Source organism: Bubalus bubalis, chromosome 17 (genome assembly GCF_019923935.1).
Source record: "Bubalus bubalis isolate 160015118507 breed Murrah chromosome 17, NDDB_SH_1, whole genome shotgun sequence".
Classification (NCBI taxonomy): domain Eukaryota; kingdom Metazoa; phylum Chordata; class Mammalia; order Artiodactyla; family Bovidae; genus Bubalus; species Bubalus bubalis.
Window position 1 is genome coordinate 2,610,441 of NC_059173.1, and position 20,954 is coordinate 2,631,394.

General features: G+C 41.8%; 1 protein-coding gene across 21 annotated transcripts in view; it reads right to left on the reverse strand.

Moving 5' to 3' along the window:
• Window positions 1-20,954, reverse strand: part of SFI1 (SFI1 centrin binding protein) — a 95,584-nt gene that overhangs the window by 43,587 nt on the left and 31,043 nt on the right. For 15 of the 21 annotated variants that reach the window (XM_044929898.1, XM_044929897.1, XM_044929900.1 and 12 more), the window contains 4 exons: window positions 12,970-13,080; window positions 7,447-7,541; window positions 4,768-4,885; window positions 2,771-2,873 (listed from right to left, as the gene is read on the reverse strand). In XM_044929898.1, the coding sequence (XP_044785833.1) occupies window positions 2,771-2,873; window positions 4,768-4,885; window positions 7,447-7,541; window positions 12,970-13,080 (427 nt within the window). Of the gene's footprint in view, window positions 1-2,770; window positions 2,874-4,767; window positions 4,886-6,249; window positions 6,373-7,446; window positions 7,542-12,969; window positions 13,081-20,954 lie in introns of all 21 variants that reach the window. The other 6 variants (XM_044929908.1, XM_044929903.1, XM_044929909.1 and 3 more) reach the window with 3 other exon arrangements.

Sequence of the window (20,954 nt, forward strand, 5' to 3'; positions counted from 1 at the left end):
AAAAAAAAGTAATCAGGAAGAAATAACAGTTTAGCAGCAGTGAGCAGATAAACTGAGTCTTACTCAGCAAAATGGCTGAATGTATGCAGTTAATAGATCTCTGTATCAACCTGAATAAACCTCAAAAATACACTGCTGCATTAAAAACAAAAAGCAGCAAGCTGCAAAGTAAAGTATGATGCCATTCATAAATTTCCTAACAACACAAAGCCAGAACATTTATTCTCTATGTACATGTATACATACACTTTTACAAGTGAAAAAGAAAATAACAGAATAAGGATTTCAACATCAGGGTGGAGTTATCTCTAAGAAGGAAAGGTGGCAGAAGGAAGGATGGATAGGGCTTGAAATGTGAATTTAACTACATTAAAATTACATCAAATTCTGGGGCAAGGATGGAAAAATGCTAACAGCTTTTAAATTTGTATGTTGGAGATATGGATATGTTAAATTTTTTTTTTTTAATTTTTCTGTTGTGGGCCATTTTTAAAGTCTTCATTGAACTTGTTATAATATTGCTTCAGTTTTATGTTTTGGATTTTTGGCTGGGAGGCCTGAGGGATCTTATCTCCTGGACCAGGGATTGGACCTGAACTGAAAAGTGAAATCTTAACCATTAGACAGTCAGGGAAGACTCCTGTTAATATTTTTAACAAGTGTTTCATATTTCATGTTTTTATGCTTAAACCTCATTTTTTATAATTTCACATATGTCATGATGTCTGTCCTGACTAGTTCAGAGATGTGAGGATTGAGAGGAATGACTTAAGGTTCTTGGTAAATCATACAGTACTTACCAGACACAAGGATTTTATTTATAATCCGCAGCATAAAATTTGTCTTAAGAGTCTCACAAAGCTTTTGGTCCATATCAGTGTTTTCTTATTGCTCATGTTTTTCACTGGATTGGATTCTGAATGACTTTTGTCTTATAAGTTAAATCCAACCTCAAATCATGAAAACCTATCACTGAAGATAGTCATTCAAAGCCGCTGTTGCAAGCTCCGAGGGCAAAAGTCAAAAAGGAATTCTAAAAGCGTGCTGAGCAACAGTGACACCAGCAGAATGAGTCTGCAGGCTCTCAAAGTGACTGGCTGAGAGGGACAAGCACGCACATAGCCCGAGTCCCCCAGTGACGAAAACCAGCCTCGTTCCGTTCCTGTGCTTCAGCTTTTTCACCTGGATCCCTCTCCCTCCTGAGAGCGCCAGTCCACGAGGATAAGGCAGCATGATGGTCAAGGGACGACTCTGCATTTTTCAGGCTGCTTGGGTTCAAATGCTGCCCCTGACCTTTGCCAGCTGCACGACAAAGGTCAGAGCCAGGTATCGGAGTTATTTAACCTGTAATAATCAGTTCAGTTCAGTCGCTCAGTCGTGTCCGACTCTTTGCGACCCCATGGGCTGCAGCACGCCAGGTTTCCCTGTCCATCACCAACTCCTGGAGTTTGCTCAAACTCATGTCCATCGAGTTGGTGATGCCATCCCACCATCCCATCCTCTGTCGTCCCCTTCTCCTCCTGCCCTCAATCTTTCCTAGCAACAAGGTCTTTACCAAGGAGTCAGTTCTTCACATTAGGTGGCAAAGTATTGGAGGTTTAGCATCAGTTCTTCCAATGAATATTCGGACTGATTTCCTTTAGGACTGGCTTGATCTCCTTGCAGTCCAAGGGACTCTCAAGAGTCTTCTCCAACACCACAGTTCAAAAGCATCAATTCTTCAGCGCACAGCTTTCTTTATAGTCCAACACTCACATGCATACATGACTACTGGAAAAACCATAGCTTTGAGTAGATGGACCTTTGTTGGCAAAGTAATAATATGGGCTTTTAAAAATAATTTTGAAAATTCTGGTAACACATGTAAGGGCCTTAGTCCAGCATTTAGGACAGTAAGACCACAAAAACACCATTACTGCTCCTACTGTTCTTGTTACCACATTATCATTGGTAACAACTAAGTCTACTTCCTTCCTATTGCTTCAGAAGACCTTGTGAATTCAGAGGTCAACAAATTTTTCTTTTAAAGGGTGACATAGTAACTATTTTAGGCTTTGCAGACCATGTGGTCTCTGTTGCAACTACTCAATTCTGCCGTTGTAGCCTGACAGCAGCTTAGACATAAATGGACAGGTGTAACTGCATCCCAGTAAAATTTTATAACAAGCAGCTGGCCAAACCTGATCTGTGGCCGAGTGTGCTGACCCCTGACCTACGCTGTTTGCACACGATCTCCATATATTGCATATACTTGCAGAGATGATGCAAAATGTTGTCTAATAAAAAGTTACTGGGGCGGGGCATGCTTCCCTGGTGGTTCAATGGTAGAGAATCCTGCCAATGCCGGGGACACAGGTTTGATCTGTGGTCTGGGAAGATTCCACATGCCGCAGGGAGACTAAACTTATGCACCACAAATACTGAAGCCCCCACACTCTAGAGCTGTGCTCTGCAACAATGGAAGCTACCACACCGAAACTAGAGAGTAGCCTTCGCTCACCACAACTAGAGAAAGCCCGCACAGAGCAACGAAGACCCAGAGCAGCCAAAAACAAATTAACAACAAAAAAATCACATCTACTGTATTCCTTCCAGCAGCCTCTCTGTTGAAGAGTCCAGCCTTCCACGCTGCTTGTGCCTCCCGCCCCTGGAGCTACATGAAGGGCCCAGCAGAGGCAGCAGCACGACGCCAGAAGGTGGGTGCGTCCTCTGTGGGTGGGGACCTGACGACATGCACAGAAGACCCCAAAGCCTGAGTCTGCAGACTCACCTGTAGCTGGAGGCTCTGGGCCCGGTGCTTCACGGCTGTGGCCTGGAGGGCTCGGCCTAGGCGGACCTGGCCCAGTCGCCGTCTCCACGCACTCCACCACACCCTGCCAGAGAGCAAATCAAAGATGGGACCAGTCAAGAGCACGGTCAGCAAAAGAGCAGGGAAGTGAGGGCTAGGCCTCAGACCCCCAGCTCAGGTCCCTCTCCCTAAGACCAACACCATTAGATCTGCTGCCAGAAAAAGCAATCATGGAACAGTTCTAGAGCTGCCAGCTAAGGGTTGGAAACTGATGGTCCCTAAGGTCAGACCCCCTGGGGGAGGGCACGGTGACCCATTCCAGTATTCTTGCCTGGAGAATCCCATGGACAGAGGAGCCTGGAGGGCTACAGTCCATGGAGTCACACAGAGTCAGACACAACCAAGGTGACATAGCACACAAGGTCAGACCCAGCCTTAAACAATTTAGATACGCTCTGTTTGGCCAATGTGGGTTTAAAAAAAAATCACTGCCAACTACTTCAGGAGATCCCACAGGATAAACTGCTAAACTACTAGTATTTATTTATAGCCACTCCACGCAGCATGTGGGATCTTGGTTCCCTGACCAGGGATTGAACCCACACCCCTAAGCAGTGGAAGAGCACAGTTTTAACAACTGGACCCCCAGGGAAGTCACCCAATAATGGCTTTTAGATTTCCAGTCTTGATGGATCCCTTCCCGTCCTCCTGTCCTTGCCAAGTTTCATTCTAGCCTTGGGTTCCTTCCTACTTATTCTCTGATTTGTTGCAGAAAAGCAGTAATGTGGAAAAGAGCATTTGCAACTTCTGTTTTTACCCTGGTCACTCTAACTCACCAATATCTCCTTCCTCCTAACTTAAGCCATGCTTAGCTGTATCTCTTCAAAATCTCAACCTATCAGGCATTACTACTTATCTTTTTAAGCACTTAGAGAAATTATAAATTCCCTGAATGTAACCTCTGGACTCAATCAGAAACATTTTAAGCCTGTAACAGATACTGAATAAATAAAATTATGTAGAAATATCCTCCATAGACTCTAGAGAAACTACGTACTTACTAAGCATTTACAAATATCTGCTGAATAAAGTTTAAATAAGAAACATTTTAATTTACTTCTTTAGGTCCACTGATGGTCTGGACACTAGGCTAATACTTCACAAATACTACCTTATGTATTTCCCATGACAACCTGAAAAAGACACCTCACGGTGTGAGGAAAGTGAGGCCTGGAGAAGTGAAATGACCCCGTACTTGTGAGAAGAGGGGTTTGAACCCACGTCAGTCTAGCTGCAAGGCTTCTGCTCTTACCCACGCTACACACAGGGCCCCGCTCTCTTGGCCAGGAACTGAGCTTTCAGTGCACTGCCGTTCGGGACACCAGAGAACCGCTGGGAACAGCGCACAGAGGCATCAGTACCTTTATAAAGCAGCTCACTGCTACACACTTCTGGCTTTCAAAGTGAACTGACTCAGGTGGTCTCTCCAATGGAGGACGGTGCTGCTGAGATGTAGTGCAGGGCAGCAGGTAAAAGTGTGAGCTGTGGCATCAGAAAGATGGGTGGGTGAGCCCTAGTTTCGCTAATTACGACTCACACACAGTAGAAATGTTGAGTAATTTGCCTGAGCTCATGTATCTTAATCTGTGCAATAACAGTATTTATCTTACAGTTTATGGTAAGGAGTAAATGGGACACTTTACTTTTTTTTACTTTACTTTTACTGAGTATGTTAAAAAATTAACATACTCAGAAACTTAACACAAGGCTTAACAGTAAATACTCAATTAGTGTTACTTATGATTTTGTGAAAACCTGATCTTAATGCTGAACAAGGTACCAATAAATATTTACTACGTATCAATTATATTCAAAATGTTGTTTTAAGGTGGGTTTTTATGCTGGCTTTCCAGCAGCATAAAGCAATGATGAGGTAAAAACGAATGTTGCTGATCTGTAGGGCCGTGCAGCACACTCACCACAGGATACTCCGCTGCCTGAACTCCAGGGCAGTGGTCTGCATCTCAAGTTTGGTCCTACGGAAAACCACGTAGACCAACCAGGACTTCCAGGCCCGTCGCATATTTTGCTTTGCATCTAGATGCACCAAAAAGATTTCCAAGAAGGGGTTAGGAGAGGTGGATTACTCCGGCTTAAGACAAAAAAGCTCAGAGGCCCTCAGACGGGTCCCTCCGCTGAGTATCTAAATTCCTCCGGTCTTCCAGTGCCCTCTGCTGGAAAAGTTGTGAAGCTCTACAAACTTAATAAAGATGCAAGATGCAAAGAACAGTTATGTAAGTGATGACATTTACAAAACATTTAAAGGAAAACCAATGCACTGCACTGTTCAGATCTCTCTAAAAGTCCTTATTTTTTATAGAGTTATATACTCTTCAATATCTACACATGAAATAACAAAGGAAGCAGGGAAGTGAATGGGGATACAGATGTAACAAGACTAGTGAGTTGATAACAACTGGAAGTTGGGTGATGGGTACACAGAAGTTCATTATTCTATCTTTCCATTTTGTGGATTTTTTAAATTTCCATTAATATAAGGTTAATGGAGTAGGAAATGGCACCCCACTCCGGTATTCTTGCCTAGAGTATCCCCATGGATAGAGGAGCCTGGTGGGCTACAGTCCATGGGGTCGCAAAGAGTCAGACACAACTGAAACTACTTAGCAATATAAGGTTAAAAAAGAAGTCATATTATAATTTTTGCTCTTTGAAACAATATTTGTAAAGTAGAATAGGCAAGATAAAAAGGAAAGGATACTATCTGTATTTATTTGTGAGACAAAATAAAAAGGGCCAGTAATGATCCCAGAGCAAAGAGAATTTACTACATACAGGAAGTGCAAAGGTCCACGGGCCTCCCTTTATAGTAAATTCCATTTTCACTGTGAGAGTCATTACTGGTGAAGTTTGTTTTTTAAGAACATAAAGGAGAAAATAAAAATATGTAAAACATTTTCAGCACATTCTCTAAAATGTGGACAGGAGGACTATAGCTTTACTTTGTATTTCATAGTTGCTGACAAATCACATCAAAAGATGAAAAAGAATTTAATATGTAGCTTCCTTGGGCTTCCCTGGTGGCTCAGAAGATAAAGAATCTGCCTGCAAAGCAGAAGACCCAGGTTCGATCCCTGGGTCGGGAAGATCCCCTGGAGATGGGAATGGCAAACCACTCTAGTATTCTTGCCCGGAGAATTCCATGGACTAGGTGAGCCTGGTGGGCAACAGGTCCATGGTGTTGCAAAGAGGCAGACACAACTGAGCGACTTTCACTTCACAGTTTTCCGTGGGCTCACCCCAGACCTCCGGAATCAGCACATCTCAGGCAAGAAGGACCAGCATGGCACTGCGGTTTTAGAGTATAGGCTGCTAAGTAAGACAAGCTGGGCCTGAGTACTGTCCTTGTCACTTAGCTAAGTAACCCCACACAAGTTCCTCACCTGCAAAATGGTGCCTCCTTTAGAGGTACATTTGCAAACAGGGAGGCCTGGTGTGCTGCGGTTCATGGGGTCGCAAAGAGTCGGACATGACTGAGCGACTGAACTGAACTGAAATGAGATTATCTATGAAAAGGAGAAAACAAATGAAAAAAGATGAAAGAAGAGGGCCTTATAACATTTACTATCAGGCAGTGACAAAGAAGAATGCAAGCAACAGCTCAGGGAGCCGTGCTCTAAGAGAAGATAGCTGAATGCTGTGGGCATGGGGAAGCCATTCCTAAATGAGGTTTCTCTCTTAGCTATAGGAAGAGCAGGTCTACACAGGGTGCAGTGGACAAGGCGTCCAAGGGACCTGCTGAGTTTGAGGGGCCTACAGGGTGTTCATGGTTATAAGAAATAGCAGGAGGTTACATGATCATTCAATATGCGTTTTTCCCTTAGATTTACCCATACGGGTTTCTGAGTTCAACTCACAGAGGAACCAGATACCAACCAGAGCTGAACTGTCACAAGATCACTAAGGGTCAACCTGGACCAAGAAGATAAGAAGCCAGCAGTGTGATCTGACACACAGTGGCAAGACAGACAGCAGCCCCATGTGCTGTGGGAGACACACGGCCAGCACGCTGCACCAGCAGGGTGGGAACCTGATGATTTGTTCACACAAACCATGCTGACGTGAGTTGTAGGTGCCCAAACCATGCCGCATGGAGATAAACCATGGGGATATGATCACAGGAGCTCCTGCTGAGAAATCACACATCTGGGAAAACAGGAAGGAGAGTCAATCAACTCTTCCCTTTGACTCAGAGTTATTCTCTCTCAAAGATAACGTACTTGTCCTTCACAGAACTTCTCTGAAAGTAAATCTGGGCTCTCAGTAAACTAGGAAAAGGGAGGGGTTTTCCTCAACTTGATAACGAATATCTACAATAAGACTATACCATACTTAATGGTGAGGAACTCAAAAGCTTTTCCACTAACCAAGTATACAGCAAGGATGACTCCTCTCACCACCTCTACTCAACATCCCAAGTTTCCCAACCAAGGGACTGAACCCAGACCACAGCAGACAAAATGTCAAATCCTAATCATGAGACACCAGGGAACTCCCAATAAAGTCTTAATACAGCGGGGGGAAAAGGCAAAAACAAGTAAATGGAGGCATTTTCTTTAGCATGTACTTCCTCTTCTCACCATGATTCTCGGCTCTCAGGTACTTGCTCCTCATCTCCCGTTGCTGATACACGTAGGTCTTCCAGGTCTGGAACATCAGGCTGTACAAGTAATATCTGAGGAGCCACAAAAGCAAGCAGTGTTTCTTTAAAACAAAACAACTCTTAATCTGACATACCCAGTCCATTCTGAACACAGGAAAAATTAACAGAACACTTCTGACACAGAAAAACCAATCCATATCCTAAGCTGGGCTTCCCTGGTGGCTCAGAGGTAAAGAACCCACCTGCCAAGCAGGAGACGTGGGTTCAATCCCTGGGTTGGGATGACCCCCTAGAGAAGGGAATGTCAACCCACTCCGACATTCTTGCCTGGAAAATGCCTTGGACACAGGAGCCTGGAGGGCTACAGTCCATGGGGTCATAAAGAACAACTAAACAGCAACATATCCTAAGCTAAAGCTTCATTTCCTACAATCACAGTGAAATGTGTCCTCCTTGACGGAGAGTTGTTCTCCGCACCTCATGTTATCACTAAGGGGGAAAAGGCATGAATTACCTGAGGGTGACTTCATCTTCAGCATCCACAGAGCTGCAGGATTTGGAATGACAGTCATTTCTTACTCACCCACACCACGGAAAACACCAGCTCTCCTTTGCACTTAAAACATGGTCAGAGTCCTCCTTTGTCTTTTCCTCCTCAACACATACATTATCCACAGAACTGTCAGTCCCTCCATCTCTTCACTATCCCATTTCCTAAGACTTGATTTCATACTCTGCCAGCTTATTAGAATGATTCAACATTGTCTATGTGAAAGTGAAAGTGAAAATCACTCAGTTGTGTCTGACTTTTTGCGACCCCATGGACTATATAGTCCATGGAATTCTCCTGGCCAGAATACTGGAGTGGGTAGCCTTTCCCTTCTCCAGGGGAACCCAGCTCTCCCGCATTGCAGGCAGATTCTTTAGCAGCTGAAGCCGCAAGGGAAGCCCAAGAATACTGGAGTGGGTAGCCTATCCCTTCTCCAGCAGATCCTCCCGATACAGGAATCGAACTGGGGTCTCCTACAATGCAGTCAGATTCTTCACCAACTGAACCACCAGGGAAACCCCTAATAAAAACATTATCTATACTTTATCTGAAATATCCATAAATCAGAAACCCTACCCCAGAGAGCCTAAAGACGTGATTACGAGTGAATACCATTTGATACAAATACCAAATACAAATACCAAAGATACAGTATGTGAGACATATTAAGTTTTTACTTTTAAAAAAGGTATAGAAAATATGTATGTGATAGAATTTCCAATTTTTACTTTTTCACATCCCTGGGAATACAAATGTCACGGATTAAGGGTTTCTTCTATCACTAAAAAATAGTTTTTTCTCTTTTCTTTTTTTTAAATTTAAACTTTATTTTATTTGGCTGTGTTGTGCAGCATGGAGGATCTTAGTTCCCTGACCAGGGACCAAACCCATGACCCTTGCAATTGGGAATACGGAGTCTTAACCACTGGACTGTCAGGGAGTCCCTCTTTTCTGTTTTCTTAAAGTTCTATATTGGGTATATACTTCCTCCCAAGCAATATAAATTAAAGCAACTCTACTGGTTTAGAAAACAGAATTAGAAATTACACAGCAGTGGGAGCTGGTGAGGAAAAATCTATTCTAATCATTAACATGATCAGTACATAATGGTTACCTGAATTAGAGGGTTACCTCTGTGTGTATAAGTTCACATGCATACAGTACTGTACCTTGGGTTTAATTTTGGACTCTGATCTTGCTTACTCTAAAAAGAATTTGAAGAAAAACAGAAAACAATACAAAACTCTTCTCCTTACAAGGATGGTCCAACCACCACAAACTCAATCGATATGACACACCACATTAATAGAATGAAAAAAGAAAACCATAAGATCATCAGTATCTCAATATAATAAATGCCACATATCATGAGCCCACATCTAGCACATACTCAATGGAGAAAGGTGGAAAGCTTTTCCTCTGAGATCAGGAACAAGACAAGGGTCCCCACTCTCACCACTCCTACTCAACATAGTACTGGAAGTCCCAGCCAGAGGAAGTGGGCCAGAAAAAGAAATAAAAGGCATCAGAATTGGAAAGGAAGAAGTAAAACTGTCTCTATTTGCAGATGCCATGATTTTATATATGGAAACTCCTAAAGACTCAACCAAAAAACTTTTAGATCTAATCAATGAACTCAGCAAAGCCATAGGATATAAAATTAATGTAAAATATAAGTAGCATTTCTCTACAGTAACAACAAATTATCTGAAAAAGAAAGAACTAAATCAATCCCATTTATAATCGCATCAAAAAAACCAAAATATTTAAAAATAAATTTAACCAAGGAAGTGAAAGGTCTCTACTCTGAAAGCTACAAGACACTAATGAAAGAAATCAAAGCAGATACAGATAAATAGAAAGGTCGTCCATGTTCATGAACTGGGAAAATATTGTTAAAATGTCAATACTACCAAAAGTCATCTATAGATTCAATGCAACCCCGACCAAGATTTCAATCTCATTTTTACAGAAGTAGAAAAAAAAATCCTAAAAGTTATGTGGAACTACAAAAGACCTCAAATAGTCAAAGCTATCCTCAGGAAGAACAAAGCAGGAGACATCACACTTCTGTTTTCAAGCTATACCATAAAGCGGTAGTATACAATGTCATAGGCTTCCCTGGTGGCTCAGACAGTAAAGAATCCATCTGCAATGCAGGAGATTCGGGTTCGATCCCTGGGTTGGGAAGATCCCCTGGAAGAGGCCATGGCAATTCACTCCAGAATTCTTGCCTGGAGAATCCCCCTGGACAGAGGATCCTGGCAGGCTACAGCCCATGAGGTTGCAAAGAGTCAGACACAACTGAGCAACTAAGCACAGCACATACAGTGTCATAGCATAAAAAACACAGAGACCAATGGAACAGAATCCAGGGCCCCCAGATCAACTCAAATACATACAGTCAACTAATACTTGACAACAGAGCCAAGAATCAATGGGGGAAAACACAGTCTCTTCAATAAAGGGTGCTGAGAAAATTGGATAGTCACATGTAAAAGAATGAAACTAGACCCCTATCTAACACCACTCACAAAAATTAAATAGAAATGGATTAAAGACTTAAATGCAAGACCAAGGAATTCCCAGGAGAAAACATAACACAAGAAAAAAGCTCCTTCACATAGGTCTTAGCAATGATTCTTTGGATATGATACCTAAAGCACAAGCAACAACATAAAAAATAAACAAGTAGGACTACAGTAAACCAAAAGGCTTATGCACAGCAAAATACAGTCAATAAAGTGAAAAAGACAACCTACAAAATGGGAAAAAATATTTGTAACCCATATATCTGATAAGGGATTAATATCCAAATATATAAATATATATATCCAAATATATAAACTCAATAGCAAAAAATCAAATAATCCAATTTAAAAGTGGTCAAAGGTAAAAGATAAAAGACTGAAAAGTGAGGTTACTTTTTTAAATAGATAACAACAATTAAGCTCTTGGGGTGCTCAAAAGTCCTATGGTAGGAAAAATAAGAATATGTATTAAATGAAAGTAAATACTGTTCCAGAATCCCCAATGTTTTCATCTTTATCCAATCTAAAAATTATACAACTTCCTTTAACCATTCTTTTTCTAAATGAGCATTAATGCAACGCATGTGTTTAATATACTGCTGCTGCTAAGTCGCTTCAGTCGTGTCCGACTCTGTGTGACCCCATAGACGGAAGCCCACCAGGCTCCCCCATCCCTGGGATTCTCCAGGCAAGAACACTGGAGTGGGTTGCCATTTCCTTCTCCAATGCGTGAAAGTGAAAAGTGAAAGGGTCGTGTCCAACTCCTAGCAACCCCATGGACTGCAGCCTACCAGGCTCCTCCATCCATGGGATTTTCCAGACAAGAGTACTGGAGTGGGGTGCCATTGCCTTCTCCATTTAATATACTAATTCTCAACAAAAATAAATAAAAGTGGGCAAATGACTCAAACAGACATTTTCTCAAAGTAGATACACAAACAGCCAACAGGTACATGAAAAGATACTTAAAGATAACTAATCATGAGGAAAATACAAATCAAAATCACAATGAGATATCACCTCACACCTCTAGGCCATTACCAAAAGGACAAGATAGGATAATAATGCTGTGCATCTGAAATTTATATCATGCTATAAACCAATTTTACCTTAATTTTAAAAAAAGTAGGAAATTAGGTCTCCCTAAAATAAGAGATTAAAAAAGAAAGATAAATGATTATGAAGATATAGGGAAAAGGGAACCTTGCGGTGTGCTGGTACGATTTGTAAATTGGTAATAGCCACTAAGGAAAACAGTATGCAGGCTCTTCAAAAAATTAAAAATAGAACTACCAGACAATCCAGAAATCCCACTTTTGGGAATATATCCAAAGCAAACAAAAACACTAACTTGAAAATATATCTGCACGACCATGTTCATAGCAGCATTATTTACAAAAGCCAAGACAGGGCAACAAACTAAGAGTCCACAGATGGATGAATGGGTGAAGTTGTATCCATTAGGCTGGTCAAAAAGCTCATTACAGAAAAAACAGAACGAGCTTTTTGGCCAACCCAAATACATAAAGTGGAATCTATTCAGCCATTTAAAAATGAGGAAATTCCACAAAAACTATACACACACACACACACACACACACATACATATATAAAAGAAGAAATCCTGTCATTTTTGACAACATGGATGGAATTTGAAGGCATTAAGCTAAGAGAAGTATGTCACAGAAAGACAAACACTGATCTCACATGTGCATTCTTTAAAAAAAAAAAACTGAGAAAAAGATCAGATTTGTGGTTTACCAGAGGCATGGGGGTTCGGGGAGTGGTCAAAAGGTACAAACTTCCAGGTATAACACTAATAAGTTCTGGGGGTACAAGGTACAACATGACGACCGCACTCACCGCTGTGCTATGATATGACAGTTGTTAAGAGAATATATGATAATTGTTAAGAAAATAAATCCTGAAAGTTCTCATCACAAGGAGAAAATTTTTTCCTCATTGTTTTTTATTGCAGTTATATGAGATGATGAATGTTAACTAAATTTATTGTGGCAATCATTTTACAATATGTAAGTCAAATATCTATTCTGTACACCTAAAAGTCATACAGTAATTCATATATGTCAATTATATTTCAACAAAACTAGAAAAAAAAAAAGACTTATCTTCCTTTGATCTAGGATCATGTCAACAAGTAATTATTTGATAATGTGTACCAGTAAAATTCCCGGGTGGCTCAGCTGATAAAGAATCCGCCTGCAATGCGGGAGACCTGGGTTCGATCCCTGGGTTGGGAAGATCCCCTGGAGAAGGGAAAGGCTACCCACTCCGGTATTCTGGCCTGGAGAATTCCATGGACTGTATAGTCCATGGGGTCGCAAAGAGCTGGACACGACTGAGGAACTTTCACTTCACTTCACCAGTAAAATTAAAGTAATATAACATGAAATCTGACCTGTAGTGACAGTCAGCTCGAACACGGAGTTTCCACTCTCGATGGGAAACCCACCACTCTTCTTTCCACTCTTCAAAGACCTTTCGCAGAATTTTTTGTTTATAGTAAAGCCTACAGCAGTGAAAAATAAAAAATCAGAGAGACACACCTGATGATGCTGGAGCTGACATCTATTCCCAAATTACTGTTTCCTATGGTCATTGCTTTCTCACAGAAAACTGTGGCTCATTATTCGATAACACCAAAATATAGATTAGAAATACACACATTTAACTTTTTCAGGTCAAAATCTTAGATCTACTTAAACTAGAAATAAAGCTAAAAAATTTTATACTCTAGTTCTTATCAATTCAAGAGGTGAAAATAAAAAACTCTGACTTTTCAAATACAGTGAGTTGAGAATTAACATTCTCAATTTTTCTTCATTCACAGGACTGAAAAATATTTGATTAGTAAAAGAGAGCAGCTCTACTTCTCATTTACATACCCAGGAGATTAAAAGTTGTAAAATAAGCAAATGCCTAAGGGCAGTCCTAGGACTTAACAGAACAGAGTGCATTAGTTGAACTGAAATCTGGCCAGGGGCTTTATGACAAGAGCAAAACAGAAGCAAGATAAAAGAAGAAGGGAAAACCCGCTAAGAAAACAGCGGGCCCGTGACAGCATGCTGATGTTAACAGCGCGCCCAAGAAGACCGGTTGCTCGGGAACTCTGACCTGTCAGTCACTCCAAATCTTTCCCTGGTTCTGCAGGTTACCTCACTCAGTTATAGGTTTTAAAAAACTGGCTGGCAAAAATATACATAGAGAAATTAAACTCCCAATGTTCGCTGCAGCACTATTAACAAGAGCCAGAACATGGAAGCAACCTAAAAGTCCATCAACAGATAAACTGATAAAGAAGATACTGTACACACATACAATGGAATACTATTTGCCCATAAAAAAAAAATGATATAATGCCATTTGCGGCAATGTGGATGGACCTGGAGATCATCATACTAAGTGAAGAGAGAGAGAAAGACAAATGTCCTATGGTATCACTTATATGCAAAATCTTTTGAAAAATGATACAAATGAATTTATCTACAAAACGGAAATAAGACTCACAAACTTAGAGAATGAACTTTAGGTCACCAGGAGGGAGGGAAGGAGGGGGTGGAGGGATAGACTGGGAGTTTGGGGTGGACATGTACACACTGCTATATTTAAAGCAGATAATCAGCAATGACCTATTGTACAGCACAGGGAACTCTGCTCAATATTCTGCAATAGCATAAATGGAAAAAGAATGGAAAAAAAAGAAAATAAAGAAATTCACCTCACTATTTTCATAATAATAAATAAGAGAAAATCACCACAAATACCTATCAAAAGACAACATCTTAAATTCTAATCAATGTCAAATTCAATCAACGATGCATAGTCATTTTTTTATAAATAGAACTAAAGATACTGAAATGGAAGGTACTCCAGAAAACCTGCTGGATGAAAAAACAAAGCTTGAGGCTAGGAAGAGAAGGGGGCAACAAAGGATGAGATGGTTGGATGGCATCATCAACTCAACGGACAAGAGTTTGAGCAAACCTGGGAGATGCCGAAGGACGGGGAAGCCTGGCCTGGCATGCAGCAGCCCACGGGGTCTCAAAGAGGTGGACACGACTGAGCGACTGAACAACCACCACCACCACCTCATGGTAGGTAAAATATGATATGTGTAACTTAAAAAAAAAAGTTATTAGTAATTTTTGTATTTCCAGTACCCATGTTAGAATATAATACATACCAAATAAATATGTACAGAATGTATGTATACATAAAAACATGTCCATATGCAGGTATATATGTGTACATAAATTATTGTATTATATATATTAAAATCCTGAAAAGACCTCCAGAATACCAAACTGTCACTAGCAGTTCTCTCTCAGGGAGGCATTACAAGAGATTGGTGTTTCCTGTATTACAGATTTCTTTTGTTTGAAAAAATTTTGAACAGCTTTGTCCATAACTTTTAATGGAAAAGAAACACACCCCTCTGTACAAGTACTTCCTTCTACCATTGACTCTCCATCTATTTCCTTTCTTTCCAAAAACCTCACTAAAATAACAGCAAATACTTTAAAAAGGTGTAAGCCCACAAAGAAAGAGAAAAGAGACAACGATGTTAAACAAGAGACGCCAACAAATCTTAGAGGACAGAAAGCAGGCAGGAGGGTGGCAACTGAATCAACAGGTCAGAGAGAGAGAACTCAGTTTCAGGGGGGGCAAGAGGCAAGTGCATGGTGGCACAGACCCAAGAAAGGGGTGGGAATGAGCGGCATCAGGAAGTGCAGAGTCCTGGGTTGGGATGAAAACACAGGATTGTTCTGCAAGCCTGTAAGAAGAGGCTGGATCCCCCTGGACCCCATTATTCACACGGGCAGAGACTCAAGCTCATCTCTGGAGAGAATGAACCTGAGTGGCACTGGACTCTCCAAAACCAGGCAGAGCTCAAGAGATGGTCCTAAACCAAGAGTCTACATACCGAACAATGAGACCCACATTCCCCCTCCTCTGCCTGCCGCCAAGTCTGTAACTGCCGCCTCCACTCCACTCCACCTCAACCCAGAAGGAGTTTGGAGGATTCTCTCCTCTGGGGAAAGCTGATCAGCCTAAGGGAAAAAGCCTTCCGATACTGAAAGATGGAGGTCTCCCAGTGAAACTGTCAAAAGCCTCAAGGGAAACCCTCAGTTTACAAGTCCCTATGCATACAAATATAATAGATGTATCTATCTTCTAAATTTGAGTTTTAGCGCCTAACTCTTAAACGTGGGCTGACAATAAAAGGATCTCTCGACGTTTGAGGAAAGGCTCTCACATGCGACAGTGAACAAAGGCACACACAAAAAAGCAGCTTAGAAGAGAGAGCAAAAAATCTTAAAAACGAATCACTATATTAACCTCAAAAAGTTACAAGCCTCGAGGATGTCATTATTATTATTTTTTGAATTTTTTGAATTTGCTACCATATCGCTTCTATTTCATGTTTTGGGTTTTTGGCTGCAAGGCATGTGGAATCTTAGCTCTCCGACCAGGGATCAAACCCACATTTCCTACATTGGAAGGTGAAGTCTTAACCAGTGGACCACCAAGGAAGTCCTTTTCTTTTCAAAGGAACAAACATTGCTCAGCCGTGTCCGACTCTTTGCGACCCCATGAATTGCAGCATGCCAGGCCTCCCTGTCCATCACCAACTCCTGGAGTTCACTCAGACTCAAGTCCATAGAGTCAATGATGCCATCCAGCCATCTCATCGTCTGTCGTCCCCTTCTCCTCATGCCCCCAATCCCTCCCAGCATCAGTCTTTTCCAATGAGTCAACTCTTCGCATCAGGTGGCCAAAGTACTGGAGTTTCAGCTTCAGCATCATTGCCTCCAAAGAAATCCCAGGGCTGATCTCCAGAATGGACTGGCTGGATCTCCTTGCAGTCCAAGGGACTCTCAAGAGTCTTCTCCAACACCACAGTTCAAAAGCATCCATTCTTCGGCACTCAGCCTTCTTCACAGTCCATCTCTCACATCCATACATGACCACAGGATAAACCATAGCCTTGACTAGATGGACCTTTGTTGGCAAAGTAATGTCTCTGCTTTTGAATATGCTATCTAGGTTGCTCATAATTTTCCTTCCAAGGAGTAAGCGTCTTTTAATTTCATGGCTGCAGTCACCATCTGCAGTGATTTTGGAGCCCCAAAAAATAAAGTCTGACACTGTTTCCCGATCTATTTGCCATGAAGTGATGGGACCAGATGCCATGATCTTCGTTTTCTGAATGCTGAGCTTTAAGCCAACTTTTTCACTCTCCACTTTCACCTTCATCAAGAGGCTTTTTAGCTCCTCTTAACTTTCTGCCATAAGGGTGGTGTCATCTGCATATCTGAGGTTATTGAATTTCTCCCGGCAATCTTGATGCCGGCTTGTGTTTCTTCCAGTCCAGCGTTTCTCATGATATACTCTGCATGTAAGTTAAATAAGCAGGGTGACAATATACAGCCTTGACGTACTCCTTTTCCTATTTGGAACCAGTCTGTTGTTCCATGTCCAGTTCTAACTGTTGCTTCCTGACCTGCAGACATATTTCTCAAGGGGCAAGTCAGGTGGTCTGGTATGCCCATCTCTTTCAGAATTGTCCACAATTTATTGTGATCCACACAAAGGCTTTGGCATAGTCAATAAAGCAGAAATAGATGTTTTTTCTGGAACTCTCTTGCTTTTTCCATGATCCAGCAAATGATGGAAATTTGATCTCTGGTTCCTCTGCCTTTTCTAAAACCAGCTTGAACATCAGGAAGTTCATGGTTCATGTATTGCTGAAGCCTGGCTTAGAGAATTTTGAGCATTACTTTACTAGCATGTGAGATGAGTGCAATTGTGCGGTAGTCTGAGCATTCTTTGGCACTGCCTTTCTTTGGGATTGGAATGAAAACTGACCTTTTCCAGTCCTGTGGCCACTGCTGAGTTTTCCAAATTTGCTGGCATATTGAGTGCAGCACTTTCACAGCATCATCTTTCAGGATTTGGAATAGCTCAACTGGAATTCCATCACCTCCACTAGCTTTGTTTGTAGTGATGCTTTCTAAGGCCCACTTGACTTCACATTCCAGGATGTCTGGCTCTAGATGAGTGATCACACCATCTTGATTATCTGGGTCATGAAGATCTTTTTTGTACAGTTCTTCTGTGTATTCTTACCACCTCTTCTTAATATCTTCTGCTTCTGTTAGGTCCATATCATTTCTGTCCTTTATTGAGCCCATCTTTGCATGAAATGTTCCCTTGGTATCTCTAATTTTCTTGAAGAGATCTCTCGTCTTTCCCATTCTGTTGTTTTCCTCTATTTCTTTGCACTGATCGCTGAGGAAGGCTTTCTTATCTCTTCTTGCTATTCTTTGGAACTCTGCATTCAGATGCTTATATCTTTCCTTTTCTCCTTTGCTTTTCGCTTCTCTTCTTTTCACAGCTCTTTGTAAGGCCTCCCCAGACAGCCATTTTGCTTTTTTGCATTTCTTTTCCATGAGGAAGGTCTTGATCCCTGTCTCCTGTACAATGTCACGAACCTCAGTCCATAGTTCATCAGGCACTCTATCTATCAGATCTAGGCCCTTAAATCTGTTTCTCACTTCCACTGTCTAATCATAAGGGATTTGATTTAGGTCATACCTGAATGGTCTAGTGGTTTTCCCCACTTTCTTCAATTTAAGTCTGAATTTGGCAATAAGGAGTTCATGATCTGAGCCACAGTCAGCTCCTGGTCTTGTTTTTGTTGACTATATAGAGCTTCTCCATCTTTGGCTGCAAAGAATATAATCAATCTGATTTCAGTGTTGACCATCTGGTGATGTCCATTTGTAGAGTCTTCTCTTGTGTTGTTGGAAGAGGGTGTTTGCTATGACCAGTGCATTTTCTTGGCAAAACTCTACTAGTCTTTGCCCTGCTTCATTCCGTATTGCAAGGCCAAATTTGCCTGTTACTCCAGGTGTTTCTTGACTTCCTACTTTTGCATTCCAGTCCCCTATAATGAAAAGGACATCTTTTTTGGGTGTTAGTTCTAAAAGGTCTTGTAGGTCTTCATAGAACCATTCAACTTCAGCTTCTTCAGCGTTACTGGTCGGGGCATAGACTTGGATTACTGTGATATTGAATGGTTTGCCTTGGAAATGAACAGAGATCATTCTGTCGTTTTTGAGATTGCATCCAAGCACTGCATTTCAGACTCTTTTGTTGACCATGATGGCTACTCCATTTCTTCTGAGGGATTCCTGCCCGCAGTAGTAGATATAATGGTCATCTGAGTTAAATTCACCCATTCCAGTCCATTTTAGTTTGCTGATTCCTAGAATGTCTATATTCACTCTTGCCATCTCTTGTTTGACCACTTCCAATTTGCTTGATTCATGGACCTGACATTCCAGGTTCCTATGCAATACTGTTCTTTACAGCATCCGACCTTGGTTCTATCACCAGTTACATCCACAGCTGGGTATTGTTTTTGTTTTGGCTCCATCCCTTCATTCTTTCTGGAGTTATTTCTCCACTGATCTCCAGTAGCATATTGGGCACCTACTGACCTGGGGAGTTCCTCTTTCAGTATCCTACCATTTTGCCTTTTCATACTGTTCATGGGGTTCTCAAGGCAAGAATACTGAAGTGATTTACCATTCCCTTCTCCAGTGGAAGGAACATTCATAGAACAACAACAAAAAAAAGAACTCTTAGAAATTAAAACTATGATGGCAGAAATGAAAAAAAGAAAAGATCCACAAATAGTTAAAACAAAAAAAGGTGACTGGCCTGTAAGTCACAGTAAGGACTCTGGTTTTTACTGTCCATAGGATGGGAAACAGCCCTTGGCCTGTGTAAAGAGACTGACTAAGGACAAGACTGGAAGCAGGAGACCAGGGATGAGGCTCCTGGAGTCATTCAAGGGAGACACGATGATGGCCTGAACCACCGTGGTGGCAACTGGGGGTGCTGAAAAGAGCTTGAGTCTGCATCTACTCTGAAGGCTGAATCAACGTAATTTTGGCATTTGGTACCACAGTTGGGGTATGAGGGAGTAAGAGCTAGCAGGGAGGACTCCCAGGTTTCTGACCCGAGTCTCTGGAAGGATGGGTGTTTCCTTTACTGGAAAGGGGAAGACTCAGCAGGGAGGTCTGTGAGAAACATGCAGACTCTGGCTATGGACACGCTGAGCCGTGACGTCTAGCTGGTGCAGGCAGCAGTGTCACGCGGGCAGCAGTCCAGAGTTCAAGGGAGAGGTCTGGGCGAGTGCGTACCTCTGGGGATCACCTGGGATTTGATGAGGCTGCCATGAGCGGGATGCAGACACAGAGGCAGTGCAAGGACTGGGGGTGGGGGACTTGGGTGAGGAGGGACCAGCAGAAGAGAGTGGGAGGAGCAGAGGCGGAGGAGTGAGAGGGTGGCCACGTGGGAGCTGGCAGAAGAACGGGCTTCTCAGAGGAGAGAATGGTGGGCTGGCCAAAGCTCCCTGGTGAGGCAAGTGAGAGGAAATTCACAACTGACTTTAGCAGAAGTAGTGAACTTACTAAAATCAATGGTGAATTCTTCTGAAATGAACGAGACAAAGAAATAGAGGAAAATAATAGAATGGGAAAGACTAGAGATAGCCTCACAGAAACTGGAGATATCAAGGGAACATTTCATGCAAGGATGGGCATGATAAAGGACATAATCAGTAAGGATCTAACAGAAGCAGAAGAGATTAAGAAGAGGTGGCAAGAATACACAAAAGGACTGTACAAAAAAGGTCTTAATGACCCACATAAACACAATGGTGTGGTCACTCACCTAGAGCCAGACATCCTGGAGTGTGAGGTGGGCCTTAGGAAGCATTACTACAAACAACGCTAGTGGAGGTGATGAAATTCCAGCTGAGCTATTTCAAATCCTAAAAGATGATGCTGTTAAAAATCTGTACTCAAAATGTCAGCAAATTTGGAAAACTCAGCAGTGGCCACAGGACTCAAAAAGGTCAGTTTCCATTCCAATTCCAAAGAAGGGCAAGGCCAACAAATGTTCAAACTACCATGAAATTGTGCTCATTTCATATGCTAGTAAGTTTACGCTCAAAACCCTTCAAGCTAGGTTTCAGCAACGTGCGAATCAAGAACTTCCAAATGTACAGATGGGCTTTGAAGAAGCAGAGGAAGCAGAGGTCAAATGGCCAAGATTCGTCAGATCGTGGAGAAAGCAAGAGAGTTCCAGAAAAACATCTACTTCCACTTTACTAACTACACTAAAGCCTATGACTATGTGCATCATAATAAACTATGGAAAAGTCTTAAAGACATGGGATACCAGAACACCTTACATGCCTCCTGAGAAATCTGTATTCAGGTCAAGAAGCAACAGGTAGAACCAGACATGAAAAAAATGACTGGTTCAAAACTGGGAAAGGAGTACAACAAGGCTGTATATTGTCAC